The sequence below is a fragment of the Leucoraja erinacea genome, chromosome 24 (assembly GCF_028641065.1).
Source record: "Leucoraja erinacea ecotype New England chromosome 24, Leri_hhj_1, whole genome shotgun sequence".
NCBI classification, from domain to species: domain Eukaryota; kingdom Metazoa; phylum Chordata; class Chondrichthyes; order Rajiformes; family Rajidae; genus Leucoraja; species Leucoraja erinaceus.
Window position 1 is genome coordinate 323956 of NC_073400.1, and position 19652 is coordinate 343607.

Sequence of the window (19652 nt, forward strand, 5' to 3'; positions counted from 1 at the left end):
GCAATGAACTCAATGACCTAAGATATTCAGTCAAGGCAGTTGTACAGAGCAGTGGGTACATGGAACATGTTGCCAGGGATGGTGGCAAAAACAAATATGATAGTGGAGTTTAAGAGCCAGTTAGGCACATTTACATGCAGACAATAGAAGGATATGGATCACATGTAAGCTGAAGGAATAAGTACAATTTGGCATCATATTTGGCACAGACACTGAAGAGCTTGTTCCTGTGCTTTACTGTCCTGTGCTCATTGCTCTGTATTCACCACTTACACTCCACATCGACCAGCGAGCTGACGTTCGTACTTCCCACTGCATTCTGCACCTCGCAGGAGACAGGCTCTGTGAAGTATGTGTGGTCCACCGACGTCTCAAACACACTGCCTCGCGCTCCCTCAATGAGCAGACCACCCTTCGCCCACCTGTGGAATAGTGAGAGAGGAGAGGGGGAGGTGAGGGAGAAGGGCAGTGAGTAGAACAAGGAGGGGGGTGAGGGAGAGAGAAATGAAATGAAGGAATGGGAGAGGAGGTATGGGGGAAGTGGAGGGGTGATGGGGAAGGGGGGAGGGGGAGGAGAGGAAATGTGAGATGTGAGAGGGGGAGAGGAAGGGGGGAAAGTGTGAGGGGGAAATTGGACGTGGAGGGTGAGGGGGAAGGAGAGGGGATAGGGAGAGAGGAGACAAGGATAGGTGGAGAAAGGTGAGGAGGAGGAGAGGCAAGGAGGGGGTGGAGTGGGGGGGGGAGGAAGGGGGGGAACGAGGAGAGGGAATTCCGTGGGTAGAGGAACGGGGAGGGTGGAGGGGAGGGGGAAACGAGCAGAAGGAGGGTAAAGTAAGAGAAGAGAAGGGTGGGGATTGAAGACAGGGTGGGGCAGAAGTGAGTGGAGGGGAGAAGATGGGTAGAGGTGGGATGTGGGGAGGAGAGGGGATGGTGGGATGTGAGGAGAAGTGGAGGGGGGGGGAGAGAATTGAGTAGACCGCTTGCTATTTCCTCTCTCCTTGGGTCCTGTGGTGTTTGGAGTCTGCTCTTGGTTCATGGACCTGGAGGCAGGGGGTTGACACAGGGACGAACAGGTGAGGAACGGTATTGGGCTGAAGACCACGTGGAAAAGGAGGCACTGAACTACCTCTACTGCTGCAGAGGGACACGTCCAACCATTGCTCAGTTTCCTGGTCACTCCTCTGGTCTGACCCTTGCCCTGTCCCCTGGTCCATCCACTAGTCCTTCCTTCCACTGGTTGTTCCCTTGATCTACCCCCTGGACCATCTCTTAGTGTACAGCATACTGGCCAGTGGAGGAATACAGAAGGGAATTAGCTGTGAGGTAACAACTCCACCATTCTACTGATGGGGACAGGCGGCAGAGATAGCTTGGTTTGGCCCTGCTTGTATTTGCTATATTCAGTGTAACAGCGAGAATAATTTGTGGGCGAATCACCCCAAGCTGGTCATGAAGTGAAATCATTGTGAAGCAATGGGAATGAGGGAAAGACCAGTTAGAGTGTGCTGTGTCATTACCCTGTGTGGGGTACGTATGGGACCGCGGGGGGTATGGGTGTATGGGTGCCGCGGGGTGGCCAAATGCACCCTGGGCAAGGATTGCGATATAGTTATTTCATATTTAGAATATTTGGTATTTTGCAATATTGAAGAATATTTGGTATAACGTCTGTATTTGGTGGTGGGTGTGTTCTTGCTATTTGCATCGTCGGTATTATTGATGTAAATAATTGATTACATTTATTTTCGGAAAAGAAAAGTGGGGCAGGCATCGAATGGTTCACTTTGAAGAACGTGGGAGGTGGTCCCTAGTGGACGTCAATCAATGCAGGGGTCCTTTCCTTCAATACCAGGGATCTGCAGTGGAGGGTACTTCACCCAGCAGTCTCATGGAACAGATTCCTGAGCTGGTTCAGAGACTCACCAGCCACCTGCACTTCTGTGAGCTGCAAGTCTGTGTTGCACACATGCATGGTGTAAAGTTGCAACCCTTGGTTGAGTATTTACGGGGACTGCTCCTTGTATTCTGCCCCCATTTTAGTTCCACTGTCCTCATCTTTTAAAAATAATTTATTCAATTACCATGTTAACACACCCACCACCATTGTACAAAATCACAAAATTATCTGACACTAAATCTTCAAATAGCTATAATATAATCCTTATTGAGGATACATTCAACTGCCCGCAGTGCCCAATGGTCCCAGAAATCCCCCAGGTGCCTGTGAACAGCACCTGGTCCCTTTCCAAAACCATTCAGGCACGGACGTAACCCCAGAAAAGGGGCAGGCAGCGGCTCGGGCAGAGCCCACTTCAGCCTGGCTCCGTGACTTGTGGATGGCCAGCTTGGCCAGGCCCAGGAGCAACCCAACCAGGACATCTTCAGCCCTCCCCTCTCCCCTACGCACAGAGTATCCAACAATGAGATTGGTGGGTGTGATGTGCAGCTTGAAGGTTACTGTCCTCATCTTTGGTCACCCAGTGCAGAGGACAGCATGTAGAGTGAACCATGCCTTTTGTTTTTGTTAAACCAAAAAATAATTTTAATTAACTATTTACAAAAATACACACAAAATTACAAACAAACCCACAAATACAAAATAAACAAATATCCTTAAATGTTAGATAACTATTTCCCCATCCTTATTGAGGATACATTCAACCCCCTGCGGTGCCCAGCGGTCTCAGAAATCCCCCATGTGGATAGCGTGTAGTCCCTCTCAAGTACCACCCGGGCACAGACATAACACTGGAAAAGTGGCAGAGCCCACTTCAGCCTGGCACCGTGACTCGTGGATGGCCAACTTGGCCAAGCCTAGGAGCAACCCGACCAGGACATCGTCAGCCCCGCCCTCTCCCCCACGCACAGGGTGTCCAAAGATGAGGATGGTGAGTGTGAAGTGCAGCCAGATGGCAAGGAACAGCTCCTTTAGATATTGGAACAGGGTCTGCAACCTCATACACTCCAGATACACGTGGTACACAGACTCTTCCAGCCTGCTACAGTGGCAGGCGGCATTCCTGCATTGTTACATGGAGCCGGACAATGTGCACTATGTCATTACATGTAACGGGACGTGCTGTGGACAATGTGCTGCCATTAAATGTCGTGGGACATGCATGAAATGGTGCACTGTGATTACACAGATGGAGATGTGTATCGAACAGTGCTGTTTGTTACATGGAGTGGGAGGTGTATTGAATGTAGTGCTGTGCCATTACATGAAGCGGGACATGTATCAAATGGTGCTCTGTCATTATACACATGTGGACATACATCGATTGGAATGCTCTATCACTGCACAGAGTGGGACGTGTATTGAACAGTGTTCTGTGTTGTTACATGTAGTGAAACATGTATCATATGGTGCACTGCTCTTACACATAGACGTCTGTCCATCCATGTGCTGTGTGGAACAGGTATCAAACTTGCACTGCCATTATGCAGAGTGAGGCAGCATGAAACAGTGCCCTGTGTCATCAAATGCAATGCACTATACAGCACTGTCATGACATGCTATTGCAGGATAGAACAATGCACTATTGCTGCAAAGTGGGAGGCATGCATCAACAGAGCTCTATCATTACATGGGATAGGCTTCATGGAACAGTGCACTGTGTCAATACAGAGTGGGGTGTACATTGAATAGTGAGTGAGTGCACTGTGCCATTACATTTGACAAAGCTCGCATCTGTTTCTCAGGATACTAGAGGGCATAGCTTTAAGGTGAACGAGGGAAAGTTTAAAGGAGATGAGCGGGGCATGTTTCTTTTACTCAGAAGGTGTTGAGTGCCTGGAGCGGCCACTGGGTGGTGGTTAAAGCAGGTACAATACTGGGATTTAAAGACCTTTGTATGGGCACATGGATATGGGTCATGCATCGAGAGATGGGCCATTCATCGGTCACAGCGCCAGGCAGACCAGGGCTCTGCCCGAGACAACTGCCTGCCCCTTTTCCAGGGTTAAATCCGTGCTCGGGAGTCTCTTGAAAAAGAAGACGCAATGTCCTCGGGCACCATGGAGGGATTCCAGGACCAGTTGGCACTGCGTACCCTGGATCAGGATTGTTTTATAGTCATTTGATCTTTAGTTGGATGGAATAATTGGCAGTTTTATATTATGGTAGTGGGTGTTTTGTTGCTATTGTGTAAATGCTATTGTAACCAACTGAATAAATTTAATTTAGTAAAAAACGTAACAAAAATGAGTTGTGTACGAGCCTGCACTGTCATTAGATGTAGTGCGTCATGCATTGAGTGGTGCAATGTTATTACACGGTGAGGTGTGCATGGGTCACTACACAGAGTGACGTGTACATGAGTGTACACTATCACTACATGGTGAGGTGTGCAAGAGTGTGCACTGTCATTGTGTGGAGCGGGTCATGCATATAGCAGTGCAGTTTACATGGAGTGAGACGTGTATGGAATGTTGGTGGTCATTACACACAGAGGAATGGAACCTAGGATGGAGGATAGTGCACGGAGGAGTCCCACATAATCTGTTTCTGTGCCGGTTCACAGACTCGCCAGCCACGTGCCACTTTTGCGGGTTGAATAAGCCTGTGTTCCACATATATATGGAGTGCAAGAAGATGTGCGAGTTGTCTCTGTTCCAATATCTGAAGGGGCTGCTCCTTGCCTTCTGGCTGCACCACCATCCTCATCTTTGGACACCCTGTGTGTAGGGGAGAGAGTAGGGCTGAAGATGTCCTGGTTGGGTTGTTCCTAAGCCTGGCCAAGCTCGAGTCACCGTGCCAGGCGGAAGAGGGCTTTTCTGGTGTTACATCCGTTCCAGGGTGGTATTAAAGAGGAACAAGACGCTGTCCACCAGGGCCTTGGCGAATATCCGGGACCCTGCGCACCTGGGGGGGGGGGGGGGGGGGGGGGGGGGGGGGGGGATGGACGTGGACTGCATTCTTAATATGGATGGTGATATAGTTACGTAATAGTATTTTTAGTATTGAAGAATATTTGTTTGACGTATTATGGTGGTGGGTTTTGTTTTGATTTATTTCGTATTTACGTATTATTGTTAATAATTAAATCAATTATTTTGGGTTTAGAGCAGTGCGCTACTGTATATTGTTACATGGATTGGGTCTTGCATCAAACAATGTGCAGTGATATAGTTATATAGTTATTTGACAATTTTGTCTTTAGATCATTTAGTGATTTTGTATTATGGTGGTATGTGTGTTACCACGGTTTTGGGTTGAAAATATTATATATCATAATTGAATTAATTGTTTTTGATTACAAAAATGTTTTAAAGCATTGAACTATGTTATCTGGGTGTGGAACATACAGTCATTATATGTGGTGCAAAGTGCATTGGTGGGCTGCGTCAGGTGGGATGTGTGTCGTGCCACACACTGTATCGTTACAGAAAGAGTAGAACATTGATTAAACGGCCATTTCTGTAATTCCACAGAACATGCATCAAACAGGTGCGGACTAGTGCCATTAATTGTGGGGCTGTGGGATGAGAGCAGGGCAGTGTGATTGGTTTGGAGATACTGATTATTTTGAGATTGACACAGGGCTGTGGGGAGAGAATGGGGTAGTAGGGCCAGTTTGGGAAGTGGGATTAGTTCAGGGAATATTCCAGGGCAGTTGGGAGAGTGTGGGGTTAATGTGGGATTGACACAGGTCTGTGGGACTAGTTTGCAGATTGATAAAGGGCTGTGGGAGAGAGGATTCACGGGGATTGGTACAGGACTGTGGGGAAAGGGTGGGGGTGCTGAGTTGATGAGTGGATGAGTTTACAGATTGCCTGCATGGGACATTTAAACCTGTGCTGTAGACGTCACAGACAGTGAAGAGGAACAGCAGGGGATGGGCTTTGGGTCAGAGTTACTCCAGTACGATCTCCTCACCTGTATGCTTTGATGGCAGGGTTGGCATTGGCTGTGCAGGTGAAGACCACATGCTCTCCTTCTCGCACTTTCTGGGGGTGGATTGACAAGGTGACAGATGGTGGGTCTGTGGGTGAGGAAGACAAAGGTCAGTGGGGTTAGGGAGGTAGACGAGAGCTAGCGATGGAGGGAAGGGAGAAGAACGGGGGGGAAAGACTGAAGGGAAAGTAAAGAGGGGAAGATGAGAGTCTCTCTCCGTCTTCCCATCTCCCTCCCCGGAATAGTCTCCTCTCTCTTCCCTTCCCTGTCACCATCTCACTGATCCTCCCCCTTTCTCTCTCTCTCTCTCTCCTCTCTCTCTCTCTCTCCTCTCTCTCTCTCTCTCTCTCTCTCTCTCTCTCTCCCTCTCTCTCTCTCTCTCTCTCTCTCTCTCTCTCTCCCTCTCTCTCTCTCCCCCCCCTCTCTCTCTCTCTCTCCCCCCCTCTCTCTCTCTCTCTCACCCCCCATGCCCCAAACATCAAAGAGAACCTCTCCCTCTCCCCTTCTCTGTCTTTCTCCCCATCACCCCCCTTCCTCTCTCCATCTCCCTGTTCTGTCTATCACCCTCAGGGCAGCATAGTGCATGGTAGAGTTGCTGCATTACAGTACTGAACACCCAGGATCAATGCTGACCTCGGGTGCTGTTGTACACAGTTTCTATGCTGTCCATGTGACCACGTGAATTTTCTCCAGGCGCTCCGGTTTCCTCCCACATTCCAAAAATATACAGGTTTGTAGGTTAAATGGTTTCTATACATTGTCTCTCACTCCCTCTCTCTGTCACTCCATCTCCCCATCGATCCTGATATCCCACTCCCTCCCTTTCTCCCTCCCCCATCACACTCCCCTCCCTATCTCAGTACCTCTCTCCTCCCCCCATCCCTCTCTCCCTCCCCTGTCCCTCTATGCACCATAGTCCCTTACCATTCTCCATTTCTCCTTCAACTTTCTGCTTCTCCCTCCCATCCTTTTCCTAATATTCTGTCAGTTTTCTCATCTACAGTACATCTCCCTATTCTCCCACTCCTCCTCATGTTGCATTTTTCCTCCCAATCTCCCTCTCCCTTTCCACACCCTCTCCCACACCCACACCCATTCACTATCCGCCTCTCTCCCTGCTACTTGTTTTCATTCTCACTAACCCACTGCAGTGTGAATTCTCTAGTTCACAATCAAGCTTGTGATTGAGGCAGTGCAGCGTAGGTTCACGAGATTGATCGCTGGGATGGCGGGACTGTCATATGAGGAAAGATTGAAAAGACTAGGCTTGTATTCACTAGAGTTTAGAAGGATGGGGAATCTTATAGAAACATGTAAAATTATAAAAGGACTGGACAAGCTAGATGCAGGGAAAATGTTCCCAATGTTGGGCGAGTCCAGAACCAGGCACCACAGTCTTAGAATAAAGGGGAGGCCATTTAAGACTGTGGTGAGAAAAAACTTTTTCATCCAGAGAGTTGTGAATTTGTGGAATTCCCTGCGACAGAGGGCAGTGGAGGCCAAATCACTGGATGGATTTAAGAGAGTTAGATAGAGCTAGTTGAATCAAGAGATATGGGGAGAAGGCAGGCACGGGTTATTGATTGGGGACGATCAGCCATGATCACAATTAATGGCAGTGCTGGCTCGAAGGGCAGAATGGCCTCCTCCTGCACCTATTTTCTATGAGCCTCCAGTGCCTTTGTCTCCCTGCTTCCTCATCACTCCACTATCTTTCCTATTCTCTATTTCCCTTTCCCAGTCCCACTTCCCATTCTCCCCACCTGACCATGTTAATCTCTCTTTCTGTAGTGACCTAGATTTAGTATGGACATGACAGTATGGACATGGGGAGAGGCAAACAAGGCTGTGGTGCTGCCCTCACCAGGAGCGTTGCCGTTGATGCTGCCCGGTGCTGCCGAGCCACCACTGAAGAGCCAGTGGCACAGACACTGGCAATGGCCGCTGGCACTGACCTTTGGCACTAGGAATGCCGCACGGTTACTGAGGCTCAGTGTGAAATAACATTCCCCACAGCCTCCCTAAATACAACTCATAATTAGTTTCTTGCAGCTCCATATCATCAGTTAATTGCAATTAGCTACCCTGTTCTGGCAGTTTGCTTTCTTTTTACCAATTCACGTTTTGTTTTCTAATCAAGATTCTGAAGAAGGGTCCCAACCCAAAACGTCACTTATTCATGTCCTGAAGGAATCCTGCCCGACCCGCTGAGTTACTCCTTGTTCCACTCAAGAGCTTCTACAGTTCCCTGTAGCTTTCATTCTCCTGCTAGCAAGGTGCAACCCAGGACCTACAGGGAGAGTTGGGAGTGTGTGGGTGAGTAGGGTTAAAAACAAGCTCACAGGGAAAGGAGAGGTCACAGGTATTGAACAATTTCTTTTCTTCGGTATTCACCAAGGAGAAGGATATTGAATTATGTGAGGTAAGGGAAACTAGTAGAGTAGCTATGGATACTATGCGTTTCAAAGTAAAAGAAGTACTGACACTTTTGAAAAATATAAAAGTGGATAAGTCTCCAGGTCCTGACAGGATATTCCCTAGGGCATTGAGGGAAGTTAGTGTAGAAATAGCCGGGGCTATGACAGAAATATTTCAAATGTCATTAGAAACGGGAATAGTCCCCGAGGATTGGCGTACTGCACATGTTGTTCCATTGTTTAAAATGGGTTCTAAGAGTAAACCTAGCAATTATAGACCTGTTAGTTTGACTTCAGTGGTGGGCAAATTAATGGAAAAGATACTTAGAGATAATATATATAAGCATCTGGATAAAAAGGGTCTGATTAGGAACAGTCAACATGGATTTGTGCCTGGAAGGTCATGTTTGACTAATCTTCTTGAATTTTTTGAAGAGGTTACTAGGGAAATTGACGAGGGTAAAGCAGTGGATGTTGTCTATATGGACTTTGGTAAGGCCTTTGACAAGGTTCCTCATGCAAGGTTGGTTAAGAAGGTTCAACTGTTGGGTATAAATGCAGGAGTAGCAAGATGGATTCAACAGTGGCTGAATGGGAGAAGCCAGAGGGTACTGGTGGATGGCTGTTTATCGGGTTGGAGGCAGGTGACCAGTGGGATGCCTCAGGGATCTGTGTTGGGTCCTTTGTTGTTTGTCATGTACATCAATGATCTGGATGAAGGGGTGGTAATTTGGATTAGTAAGTATGCAGATGATACCAAGATAGGGGGTGTTGTGGATAATGAAGAGGATTTCCAAAGTCTACGAAGTGATTTAGGCCATTTGGAAGAATGGGCTGAAAGATGGCAGATGGAGTTTAATGCTGATAAATGTGAGGTGCTACACCTTGGCAGGACAAATCAAAATAGGACGTACATGGTAAATGGTAGGGAATTGAAGAATACAGTTGAACAGAGGGATCTGGGAATAACCGTGCATAGTTCCTTGAAGGTGGAATCTCATATAGATAGGGCGGTAAAGAAAGCTTTTGGTATGCTAACCTTTATAAATCAGAGCATTGAGTATAGAAGCTGGGATCTAATGTTAAAATTGTACAAGGCATTGGGGAGAGCAAATCTGGAGTATGGTGTACAATTTTGGTCGCCCAATTATAGGAAGGATGTCAACAAAATAGAGAGAGTACAGAGGAGATTTACTAGAATGTTGCCTGGGTTTCAACAACTAAGTTACAGCGAAAGGTTGAATAAGTTAGGTCTTTATTCTCTGGAGCGCAGAAGGTTAAGTGGGGACGATAGAGGTATTTAAGATGATGAGATGGATAGACAGAGTTGATGTGGACAAGCTTTTCCCTTTGAGAATAGGGAAGATTCAAACAAGAGGACATGACTTCAGAATTAAGGGACAGAAGTTTAGGGGTAACACGAGGGGGAACTTCTTTACTCAGAGAGTGGTAGCGGTGTGGAATGAGCTTCCAGTGGAAGTGGTGGAGGCAGGTTCGTTGGTATCATTTAAAAATAAATTAGATAGGCATATGGATGAGAAGGGAATGGAGGGTTATGGTATGAGAGCAGGCAGGTGGGACTAAGGGAAAATAATTTGTTCGGCACGGACTTGTAGGGCCGAGATGGCCTGTTTCCGTGCTGTAATTGTTATATTGTTATATGGTTATAGGTAAGATCCCAGGTGGGATTAACCAGGACCAAAGTGGTGATCTGTTGGAAAGGTCAATGAGCATTTCTCATCTACAGTTACCATGGAGACGGACGTAGTAATTGCAGGTTTCAGGGAGGGGACAGGGATATTCTGGGGCCTGGGAACTTTAAAAAGGAGGTATTAGGCGTCTTAGAATGTATACGGTGAATGATTCCCCAGTGCTGATGAGCAGAATCCCAGGCTGCTGTGGGAGGCGGGGAGGAGATTGTACCTCTGACCAAGATATTTCCATCTTTGCTGGCCACGGCCAAGGTGCCAGGTGATGGGATCCAGGGAAGGCTGGCCAATGGGACCCAAAATGAGCTTGTTGATAGGAGGCGGAGGGTGAATGTGGAGAACTATTGTTATGATGCGGAGTGTGTGATTGGGGGTGTACTGCGGGCATCACTTTGCTGCTGATATTTAGTAATGACAGGCATGAATGGGGAGGCACATTTGCTACATAGAATGGCACGGTGGCACAGTTGCTGCCTCACTGCAGCTGACAGACACGTTGCCTCCTGACTGTGGTGTAGGATCTGTGTAGACACAGGATCTGCTTCGTCCACGTCTGTGTGGAGTTTACACCTTCTCCCCGTCACTCCAGGATGCGCCAGTTTCCCCCCACATCCCAAAGATGTGCGGGTACATGGGCTAATGGTCCTCTGTAAATCGCCTCTAGTGCATGGGTAGTGGATGTGAAAGTGGGATCTAGTGGAACTAGTGTGAAAGGGTGATCGATGGTCGACGTGGACTCAGTGGAGTGAAACACCTGTTTCCATTCTGTCTCGTAATCAATTCAATCAATCAAGTCTACAGATGAACATTGCTGGTGCTGGTGGCAGTGAAGAGGGCAAATGGGACCAGTCTAAATGAACAAAAACGTTGGCATTCCTCCTCTCTCACTCATTCATCTCCCCCACCCCACCCCACCTCCCCCCACGTACGGTGCACGTTGAGTCGCACTGTTGTCTCCTTGCCCCCCGGCAGAGCCTTGTTGCTGCCACGACACGTGTAGCGCCGTCCGATATCCAGGTCAGTCGGGCTGATAGTCAGGATGCTGGTGGTGGTTTCCCGCTTCCCATCATCCATCACCGTCTGTAAGACAGAGATAAGGATGAGAGGGAGTAGAGTGGGGGAGGGGGTAGAATGGGGGGGAGAGAGCGGGGGGGGGGGAGAGATGGGGAGAGAGGGGGGGAGAGAGGGGGGGAGATCCGAGAGAGAGAGAGAGAGAGAGAGGGGGAAAGGAGAAAGAGATAGAGAGGAGAGAAAGGGGAGAGAGAAAGAAAGAAAGAAAGAAAGAGAGAGGGAGAGAAAGAAAGAAAGAGAGAGAGAGAGAAGGGGAGAGAGAGAGAAGGAGAGCGGGGAGAGAGAGAGGAGGGGGGGAGATGGGGGGAGAGGGGGGGAGAGAGGGGGGGGAGAGAGGGGGGGGAGAGAGGGGGGGGGGAGGAGAAGAGGGGGGGGAGAGGGGGGGGGAGAGGGGGGGGGAGAGAGGGGGGGGAGAGGGAGAGAGGGGGGGAGGAGGAGAGGGGGGGGGAGAGAGGGGGGGGAGAGAGGGGGGGGGGAGGGGGGAAGAAGAGAGGGGGGGAGAGGGGGGGAGAGGGGGGGGAGAGAGGGGGGAGAGAGAGAGGGGGGGGAAGGAGAGGAGAGGGAGAGAGAGGGGGAGAGAGGAGGGGGAGAGGAGGGGGAGAGAGGGGGAGAGAGGGGGAGAGAGGGGGGGAGGAGAGGGGGGGGGGAGTAATTGAAGGGGGGTGAAGACAGGGGGAAGGGACAGGAGGGAGAGGGAGAACGGGAGGGGAAAGTGGGAGGGGTGGGGATAATAGGGCCTGAGGGAGGGGCCAATGGTAGGGGAGGGGCTAAGAGAGGGGGCTGAAGGAGGCGTCAGAGGGCGGAGGCGGGGGCATTGGGCATTGGGCAGAGGTGAAGTTGGGGCGAGGGAGGGGGGTGAGGGATATAAGGGAGGATGAGATGATAGAGAGGGTGAGTGGTTGAGAGAGAGTGAGAGGGAATGTAAGAAGGGAGAGTGAGGGAGAGAGAGTTCAATGTGAGAGAAAATGAAAGAGAGAGAAGGAAATGAGGCTGAGATGGGAAGTGAGTGAGATACGGGGGTGAGGTGACAGAGGGAGATGGGAGAGAGGGCGAGAGTGACTGGGAAAAGCTGACAAGTGTGTGAGAGTGGGGATGAGGATGTGAGTGGGAGGAAGGGAGTGAGAATGGGCAGAGGGTATGAATCATAGAAACATAGGTGCAGGAGTAGGCCATTCGGCCCTTCGAGCCAGCACCGCCATTCAATGTGATAATGGCTGATCATCCCCAATCAATACCCCGTTCCTGCCTTCTCCACAAATCCCCTAACTCTGCTATCTTTAAGAGACCTATCTAGCTCTCACTTGAAAGTATTCAGAGAACCAGCCATAAATATGGAACGTTTCACTAACTAGCGTGTCATCCTTGCGCCGGGGCAAATCTTCTCTGCATCGTTCCAATTTTAGTATATGTGCTGCCGAAGCGAGCACATTTACTAAATCCCTTGATACTTTTAGCCCTTCGATCTACTGTAAATCTAACACTCTCAAAAACATCCAGTGAATTGGCCTCCACTGCCTTATGTGGCAGAGAATCCCACAGATTCACAACTCTCTGGGTGAAAATGTTTTCCTCATCTCAGTCCTAAATGGCCTACCCCTTATTCTTAAAATGTGTCCCCTAGTTCTGGACTCCCCCAACATCAGGAATTTCTTTCCTGCATCTAGCCTGTAGTCCTTTAAGATTTTTATACGTTTCTATAAGATCCCCTTGCATCCTTCTAAATTCCAGTAAATACAAGCCCAGTTGACCCATTCTTTCATCGTATGTCAGTCCTGCCATCCCGGGAAATAACCTGGTGAACCTACGCTGCACTCCCTCAATAGCAATAATGTCCTTCCTCAAGTTAGTAGACCAATAATGTCCTTCCTCAAGTTAGGAGACCAAAATTGCACACAATAGACCAGGTGCGGTCTCACCAGGACCCTGTACAACTGCAGTTGGTCCTCCTTGCTCCTAAACTCAAATCCTCTCGCAATGAAGGCCAATATGCCATTAGCTTTCTTCACTGCCTGCAGTACCTGCATGCTTACTTACAGTGACTGATGTACGAGCATACCCAGGTCTCGTTGCGCCTCGCCTTTTCCTAATCTGACACCATTCATGTGCTCACTTGGACCTACACCAACGTCATCTACTGTATCCGCCGTTCCACGTGTCAACTTCTCTACATCGGTGAGACCAAGCGCAGGCTCAGCGATCGTTTCATTGAACACCTCCGCTCAGCCCGTCTTCACCTACCTGACCTCCCAGTAGCTCAGTGCTTCAACTCCCCCTCCCATTCCCAATCTGACCTTACCATCCTGGGCCTCCTCTATTGTCAGAGTGAGGCCCAGCGCAAATTGGAGGAATTGTTCCTCAGCGGTATGAACATAGACTTCTTTAACTTCAGATATCCTTTGCTTTCTCTCTTCATCCCCTTCCCCTTCCCATTTCTCCCACTCGTGTTACTGTCTCCGCCTGCATTCTATCTTTGTTCCGCCCCCCTCCCCTGAAATCAGTCTAACGAAGGGTCTCGACCCGAAACGTCGCCCATTCCTTCTCCCTAGAGATGCTGGCTCCCCCATTGTGTCTACCATTCAGATAATAATCTGCCTTCCTGTTTTTGCCACCAAGGTGGATAATCTCACATTTTTCCACATTATACTGCATCTGCCATGCATCTTCCCACTCGCCCAACCTATCCAAGTCACCCTGCAGCCTCACAGCATCCTCATCACAGCTCACCCTGCTACCCAGCTTTGTGTCATCCACAAACTTGGAGATGTCACTCGTCTAAATCATTAATATATATTGTGTATATCTAGGGTCGTGTATATCTGGGGTCGAAAAAATTCCAGAAGATTAGTCAAGCATGATTTCCCCTTCATAAATCCATGCTGACTTTGATCGATCCTGTTACTGTTTTACAAATGTAAATAACATCTTTAATAATCGACTCCAGCATCTTCCCCACTACCGATGTAAGGCTAACTGGTCCATAATTCCCCGTTTTCTCTCTCCCTCCTTTCTTAAAAGTGGAGTTACATTGGCTACCCTCCAGTCCTCAGGATCCTCCTTGAGTACTCTGAGATGCAGACCATCAGGCCCTGGGGATTTATCTGCCTTCAGTCCCAGCAGTTTACCTAACACCATTTCCTGACTAATGTAGATTCCCTTCAGTTCATCCCTCCCACTAGATCCTCTGTCCCCTAGTATTTCTGGGAGATTGTTTGTGTTTTCCTTAGTGAAGACAGAACTAAAGTATTTGTTTAACTGTTCTGCCATTTCTTGTTTCCCATTATAAATTCACCTGCCTCTGACTGTAAGGGACCTACATTTGTCCACTAACCATTTCCTTTTTACATACCTAAATAGGTTTTTACAGTCAATGTTTATATTCCCCACAAGCTTTCTTTCATGCTCTTTTCACTCTCTCTTAATTAACCCCTTTGTCCTCCTCTGTTAAGTTCTAAATTTCTCCCAGTCCTCTGGTTTGCCGCTTCTTCTGGTCAATTTATAGCCTCTTGCTTGGATTTAACACCATCCGTGATTTCCCTCGTTAGTCACGGTTGAGCCACTTACTCCGTTTTATTTTTCCGCTAGACAGAGATGAACAATTTTCGGAGTTCATCCATGCGGTCTTTAAATCTTTACCATAGCATCTCCACTGTCAACCCTTTAAGTAAAATTGGCCAGTCTATCCTAGCCAATTGCTGTCATACCTTCAGTCTCCTTTCTTCAAGTTCCAGTCCCTAGTCTCTGAGTTAACCGTCACTCTCGATCCTAATGCAGAATTCCACCATATTATGGTCACTGTTAATTGCACAACAAGATAGCTAACTAATCCTTCCTCATTATACAATACCCAGTCAAAGATGGCCTGCCCTCTAGTAGGTTCTTGTACATATTGGTTTAAAAACATCCCGTATACATTCCAGGAAATCCTTGTCCTCAGCGCTGCTACCAATTTGTTTGGCCCAATCTACAGTATATTGTATGTAAATTAAAGTCACCCATGATAACTGCTACACCTTTGCTACACGCATCCCTGCTTATTGCCATCCCCAGCCTCCCTACTGCTGTTTGGTGGTCTGAAGACAGAGTGGGGGGAAGGGTGTGAGAGTGGGGGGGGGGGGGGGGGGGGGGGGGGTGAGACTGAGGGAGGGTGTGAGAGAGGTGAGCTGGATGGGAGATGGTGAGCGGAGGAGTTTGGGGACAGGAATGCAGAGCCAACCTTGGAGGTGGCCGCCCCATCCTGGGCGGCGCCGTCTCGATGCCAGACGATGTGTGCGGCCGGTTTGGCTCCACTGGCTCGGCAGGTCAGGTTGTACGTGGAGCCAGCCCTCAGCAAGATCTCTGGGCCTCCATCAATCACCGGCTCGTCGGGGGGAACTAGACACAGCAAGTGAAGAGAAGATGCAATGAGAGCAGCAGCAGCACAGCTCGTGAACCCAGCTCTCACTGCCTTAGGCTTGACACAAATAGGTGGGCTCAAGGCTGGAGACATAGGCAACGTTAAGGAAAGTTATCAGAGATACAGAGGGGTGTGGATAAAAAAGATAAGGAATGTTGTAGGAGCTGAAGAAAGCTACAGAGGGAGACACAAGGAACTGCAGATTCTGGTTTATCATAAAAAAAAATGAGCTGGAGCAATTCTTTGCATCTAAAGGGTGGCACGGTGGCGCAGCAGTAGAGTTGCTGCCTGACAGTGCTGAGACCTGGCTTCAATCCTGACAAAAGGTGCTGTCCATACAGTGTTTGAATGTTCTCTACATGACCTACGTGGGTTTTCTCTGGGTGCTCTGGCTTCTCACACACTCCAAAGATATATAAGTTTGTAGGATATTTGACTTTGGGAAAATTGTAAATGGTCCATATTGTGTAGGATAGTGCTAGGGTTTGGAGTGATCGCTGGAATGGGTGGGACAAAAAGGCCTGGTTCTGTGCTGTATCTCTAAACTCAAAACTTTGTGGTTCAGGCAGCATCTCTGGAGGACATGGATTGGGCATGTAGCGGGTGGGATCCTTCTTCAGACTGAGGGTAGCATTGGGGAGAAAACTGGAAAACAGTTGGGGGTAGGATAAAGTCCAGCAAGTGATAGGTGGAGCAAAGGGAACAGATGGGGGAAAAGGGCGGTGGGTTTTACTGAAAATTGGAGATGGGTTGTAAACTACCCAGTGGAATATGAGGTGTTGTTCTTCCTGTTTGCGTGTGGCCTCACTCTGACAATGAACAGTAAGGTTTTATGGGAATGACAAACATATAATATAGAACAGTGCAGAGAGGGTAAAGACAATAAGACGACTTTGAAACTGGTATGGTTTGGGTGGGGTAGGGATGAGGAGAGGGTATTGACAATGAGGCTCAACAAGACCATTGGCCGGACTAGAACGACCGTTGGCTGGACTTGGTGAGTCTTGAGTGCAGGTTTAAAAAGAGGGCAAGCAGCACTTTAGCAGTGTTTGGCTGCAGGTCGGACAAAGCACTTCCAAGCTGATCAGAGGAAGGAAGGTTCGGAGTGAGTGTGGGGATTGGGGGAACAATTAGATTGGAAGATTGGACAATTATGCAATTTAGTGTCTGATATAAGCAATATACCTGTGGAATTCTCTGCCACAGATGGTAGTTGAGACCAGTTCATTGGCTATATTTAAGAGGGAGTTAGATGTGGCCCTTGTGGCTAAAGGGATCAGGGGGCATGGAGAGAAGGCAGGTACAGGATACGGAGTTGGATGATCAGGCATGATCATATTGAATGGCGGTGCAGGCTCGAAGGGCCGAATGGCCTATTGCTACACGTATTTTCCATGTTTCTATGTCTATGTTTCTACCTTTGGCCTATAATATACTAGCCCTCTGGAAACCACTTCAGTCCACAACACCTATACTAGCCCTCCACCCCCCCCCCCCCCCCCCCCCCCCCCCAGCCACCCCCATGTCCTCCCCCACCCCTGGCTGCAGGTCGTTCGGCCCCCCTCTGCTCCAGCCCCCGAAATCCCCCAATCTGAAGCCGTCCCCCTCCCCCTGATGCAGGATGCTCACTCCCCGCCCTCCATGGCTCCGAAAGCCCCTGCCTGAAAACCGTCCTCTTCCCCCAGCTCCAGTCCATTCTGCCCACAACACCCTTAAAAGCCAAATAAAAGTCCACAATGTCCTACTAGCCCTTCGGAAATCACAACCGTCCGGCCCAAGAAAAGTTCCTTTGGCCCATAATATCCATACTAGCCATCTGGAAACTGGTCCCTTCGGACCACAAGACCAGTACTAGCCCTCCAGAAATCCCCCCCACCGGCCACTGCCTGAAGCCCTCCACCTACCCCTCCCACCGGCCCCAGACAGACCCTGCCTGAAGCCATCCCCCTCCACTGGCTGCAGGACGCTCCCCCCTCACCCCACCCCACCGGCACCCTCCAGCCCTCGCCTGAAGCCGTTTCCCTCCCCCTCCTTCAGGACGCTCTTTTCTCCCCCCCCCCCCCCCCCACCGGCCCCGACAGGCCCCGCCTGAAGCCGTCCCCCTCCCCCGGCAACAGGATGAAGCCATCCCCCTCCCCCACCAGCCCCGACAGCCCCACCTGAAGAACACAAAAGATGCAACACATACACACCTCTCCTCCCACTCCACACCACTGCCACACTGTGGTCCAGAGGAACTGGTTTCCAGAGGGCTAGTACAGATATTATGGGCCAAAGGGTCTTTTCTTGCACTGGTATAGGTGTTGTGTGCCAGAGACACTGGTTTCTGGAGAGCTAGTAGGATATTGTGAGCCAATAGGACTTTTATTGGGCTAGTACAGGTGTTATGGGCCAAATGGACTGCAGCTGGGTATGGGGACGGGGACGGATTCAGGTGGGGGCCAGTGGGGAGACTCTGCGCCGGGGAAGGGGACTGCTTTAGGTGGGGGCCGGTGGAGGGGTGGGGGGAAGCGCCCTGCAGCTGGGGACAGGGACGGGGACAGTTTCTGGTAGGGAGTGTCCTGCAGCCCGGGAAGGGGAAAGGTTCAGGTGGGGCCTGTCGGGGCTGGTGGGAGCGCTGCCATGGCCCACCTCTGCTGTGGCCCACCGCTCCCGCAGCCTATCGATGTAGTGCCCTACCACTGCCATGGCCCACCTCTGCCATGGCCCACCGCTCCCGCAGCCTATCGATGTAGTGCCCTACCACTGCCATGGCCCACCACTGCCATGGCCTACTGCTGCCACTCCCCACAGACTTCAGGCGGGAATCTGGTGGGGAGCATCCTGCAGCTGGGGATGGGGACGGCTTCAGGCGGGGGCCGGTGGTGGGGCGGGGTCGTCCTGCAACTGGGGGACCGGCGGGAGCATCCTGTAGCCGGTGGAGGGAGACGGCCCGGCGGGTGGCGGGAGTGTCCTGTAGCCGGGGACGGCTTTAGGCGGGGGCTGGTGGGGTGGGGGGGGGGGGGAAGCGCCTGCAGCTGGGGACGGGGACGACTTCAGGCGGGGGCCAGCGTGCTGCGTGCTGCAGCCAGGGGATGGGGGTAGCTTCAGGCAGGGCCTGTCAGGGGCGGGGGGGGGGGGGGGGGGGGGGGGGGGGGGGGGGGGGGGGGGGGTAACGCTGCAATGACCTACTGCTGGATCTGAAGGAAATCCACATTAGGCAGGAAATGGTGTTGGATAGACTGATGGGACTGAAGGCTGATAAATCCCCAGGGCCTGATGGTCTGCATCCCAGGGTACATAAGGAAGTGGCTCTAGAAATCGTGGATGCATTGGTGATAATTTTCCAATGTTCTATAGACAGGATTATTTCCTGTGGATTGGAGGGTAGCTAATGTTATCCTACTTTTTAAGAAAGGCGGGAGGGAATTATAGACCAATTAGCCTGACATCGGTGGTGGGGAAGATGCTGGAGTCAATTATAAAAGATGAGATAGCCGAAAATTTGGATAGCAGTAACAGGATCGGTCCGAGTCAGCATGGATTTACGAAGGGGAAATCATGCTTGAAGATGTAACTAGGAAAATGCACAAGGGAGAGTCAGTGGATATAGTGTACCTGGACTTTCAGAAAACATTTAATATGGTCCCACCTAGGAGATTAGTGAGCAAAATTAGGGGACATGGTATTGGGGGTAGAGTGCTGACATGGAAAGAGAAGTGGTTGGCAGACAGGAAACAAAGAGTGGGGATTAACGGATCCCTTTCAGAATGGCAGGCAGTGACTAGTGGGGTACCGCAAGGCTCGGTGCTGGGACCGCAGCTATTTACAATATACATCAATGGTTTGTATGAAGGGATTCAAAATAACATTAGCAAATTTGCAATGACACAAAGGTGAGTGGCAGTCACTGAGAGTAAGCATGCAGGTACAGCAGGCAGTGAAGAAAGCGAATGGCATGTTGGTCTTTAAAAGAAGAGGAATCGAATATAGGAGCAAAGAGGTCCTTCTGTGGTTGTACAGAGCCTTAATGAGACCACACCTGGGGTATTGTGTGCAGTTTTGGTCCCCTAATTTGAGGAAGGACATTCTTGCTATTGAGGGAAAAGACTAATCCGCACGGCGCTGAACGGCAGAAGAGATCGAACTGCGCACGTGCGGTTTTTAAGATTTTTAAAACCTCGCTA

The 19652-nt window shown here is 49.8% G+C and overlaps 1 protein-coding gene and 1 non-coding gene across 2 annotated transcripts in view; both read right to left on the reverse strand.

The window, feature by feature from the left end:
- The window catches only part of LOC129708545 (kin of IRRE-like protein 1), a 159502-nt gene that overhangs the window by 87218 nt on the left and 52632 nt on the right, over positions 1-19652 (reverse strand). The window contains exons 4-7 of the mRNA XM_055654346.1: positions 15307-15464; positions 10952-11102; positions 5879-5984; positions 274-422 (exon numbers count right to left, since the gene is read on the reverse strand). Of these exons, the coding sequence (XP_055510321.1) occupies positions 274-422; positions 5879-5984; positions 10952-11102; positions 15307-15464 (564 nt within the window). The remainder of the gene's footprint in view (positions 1-273; positions 423-5878; positions 5985-10951; positions 11103-15306; positions 15465-19652) is intronic.
- Positions 12419-12520, reverse strand: LOC129709036 (U6 spliceosomal RNA). The gene has a single exon (XR_008725451.1). It is a non-coding gene; the product is annotated as a U6 spliceosomal RNA (small nuclear RNA).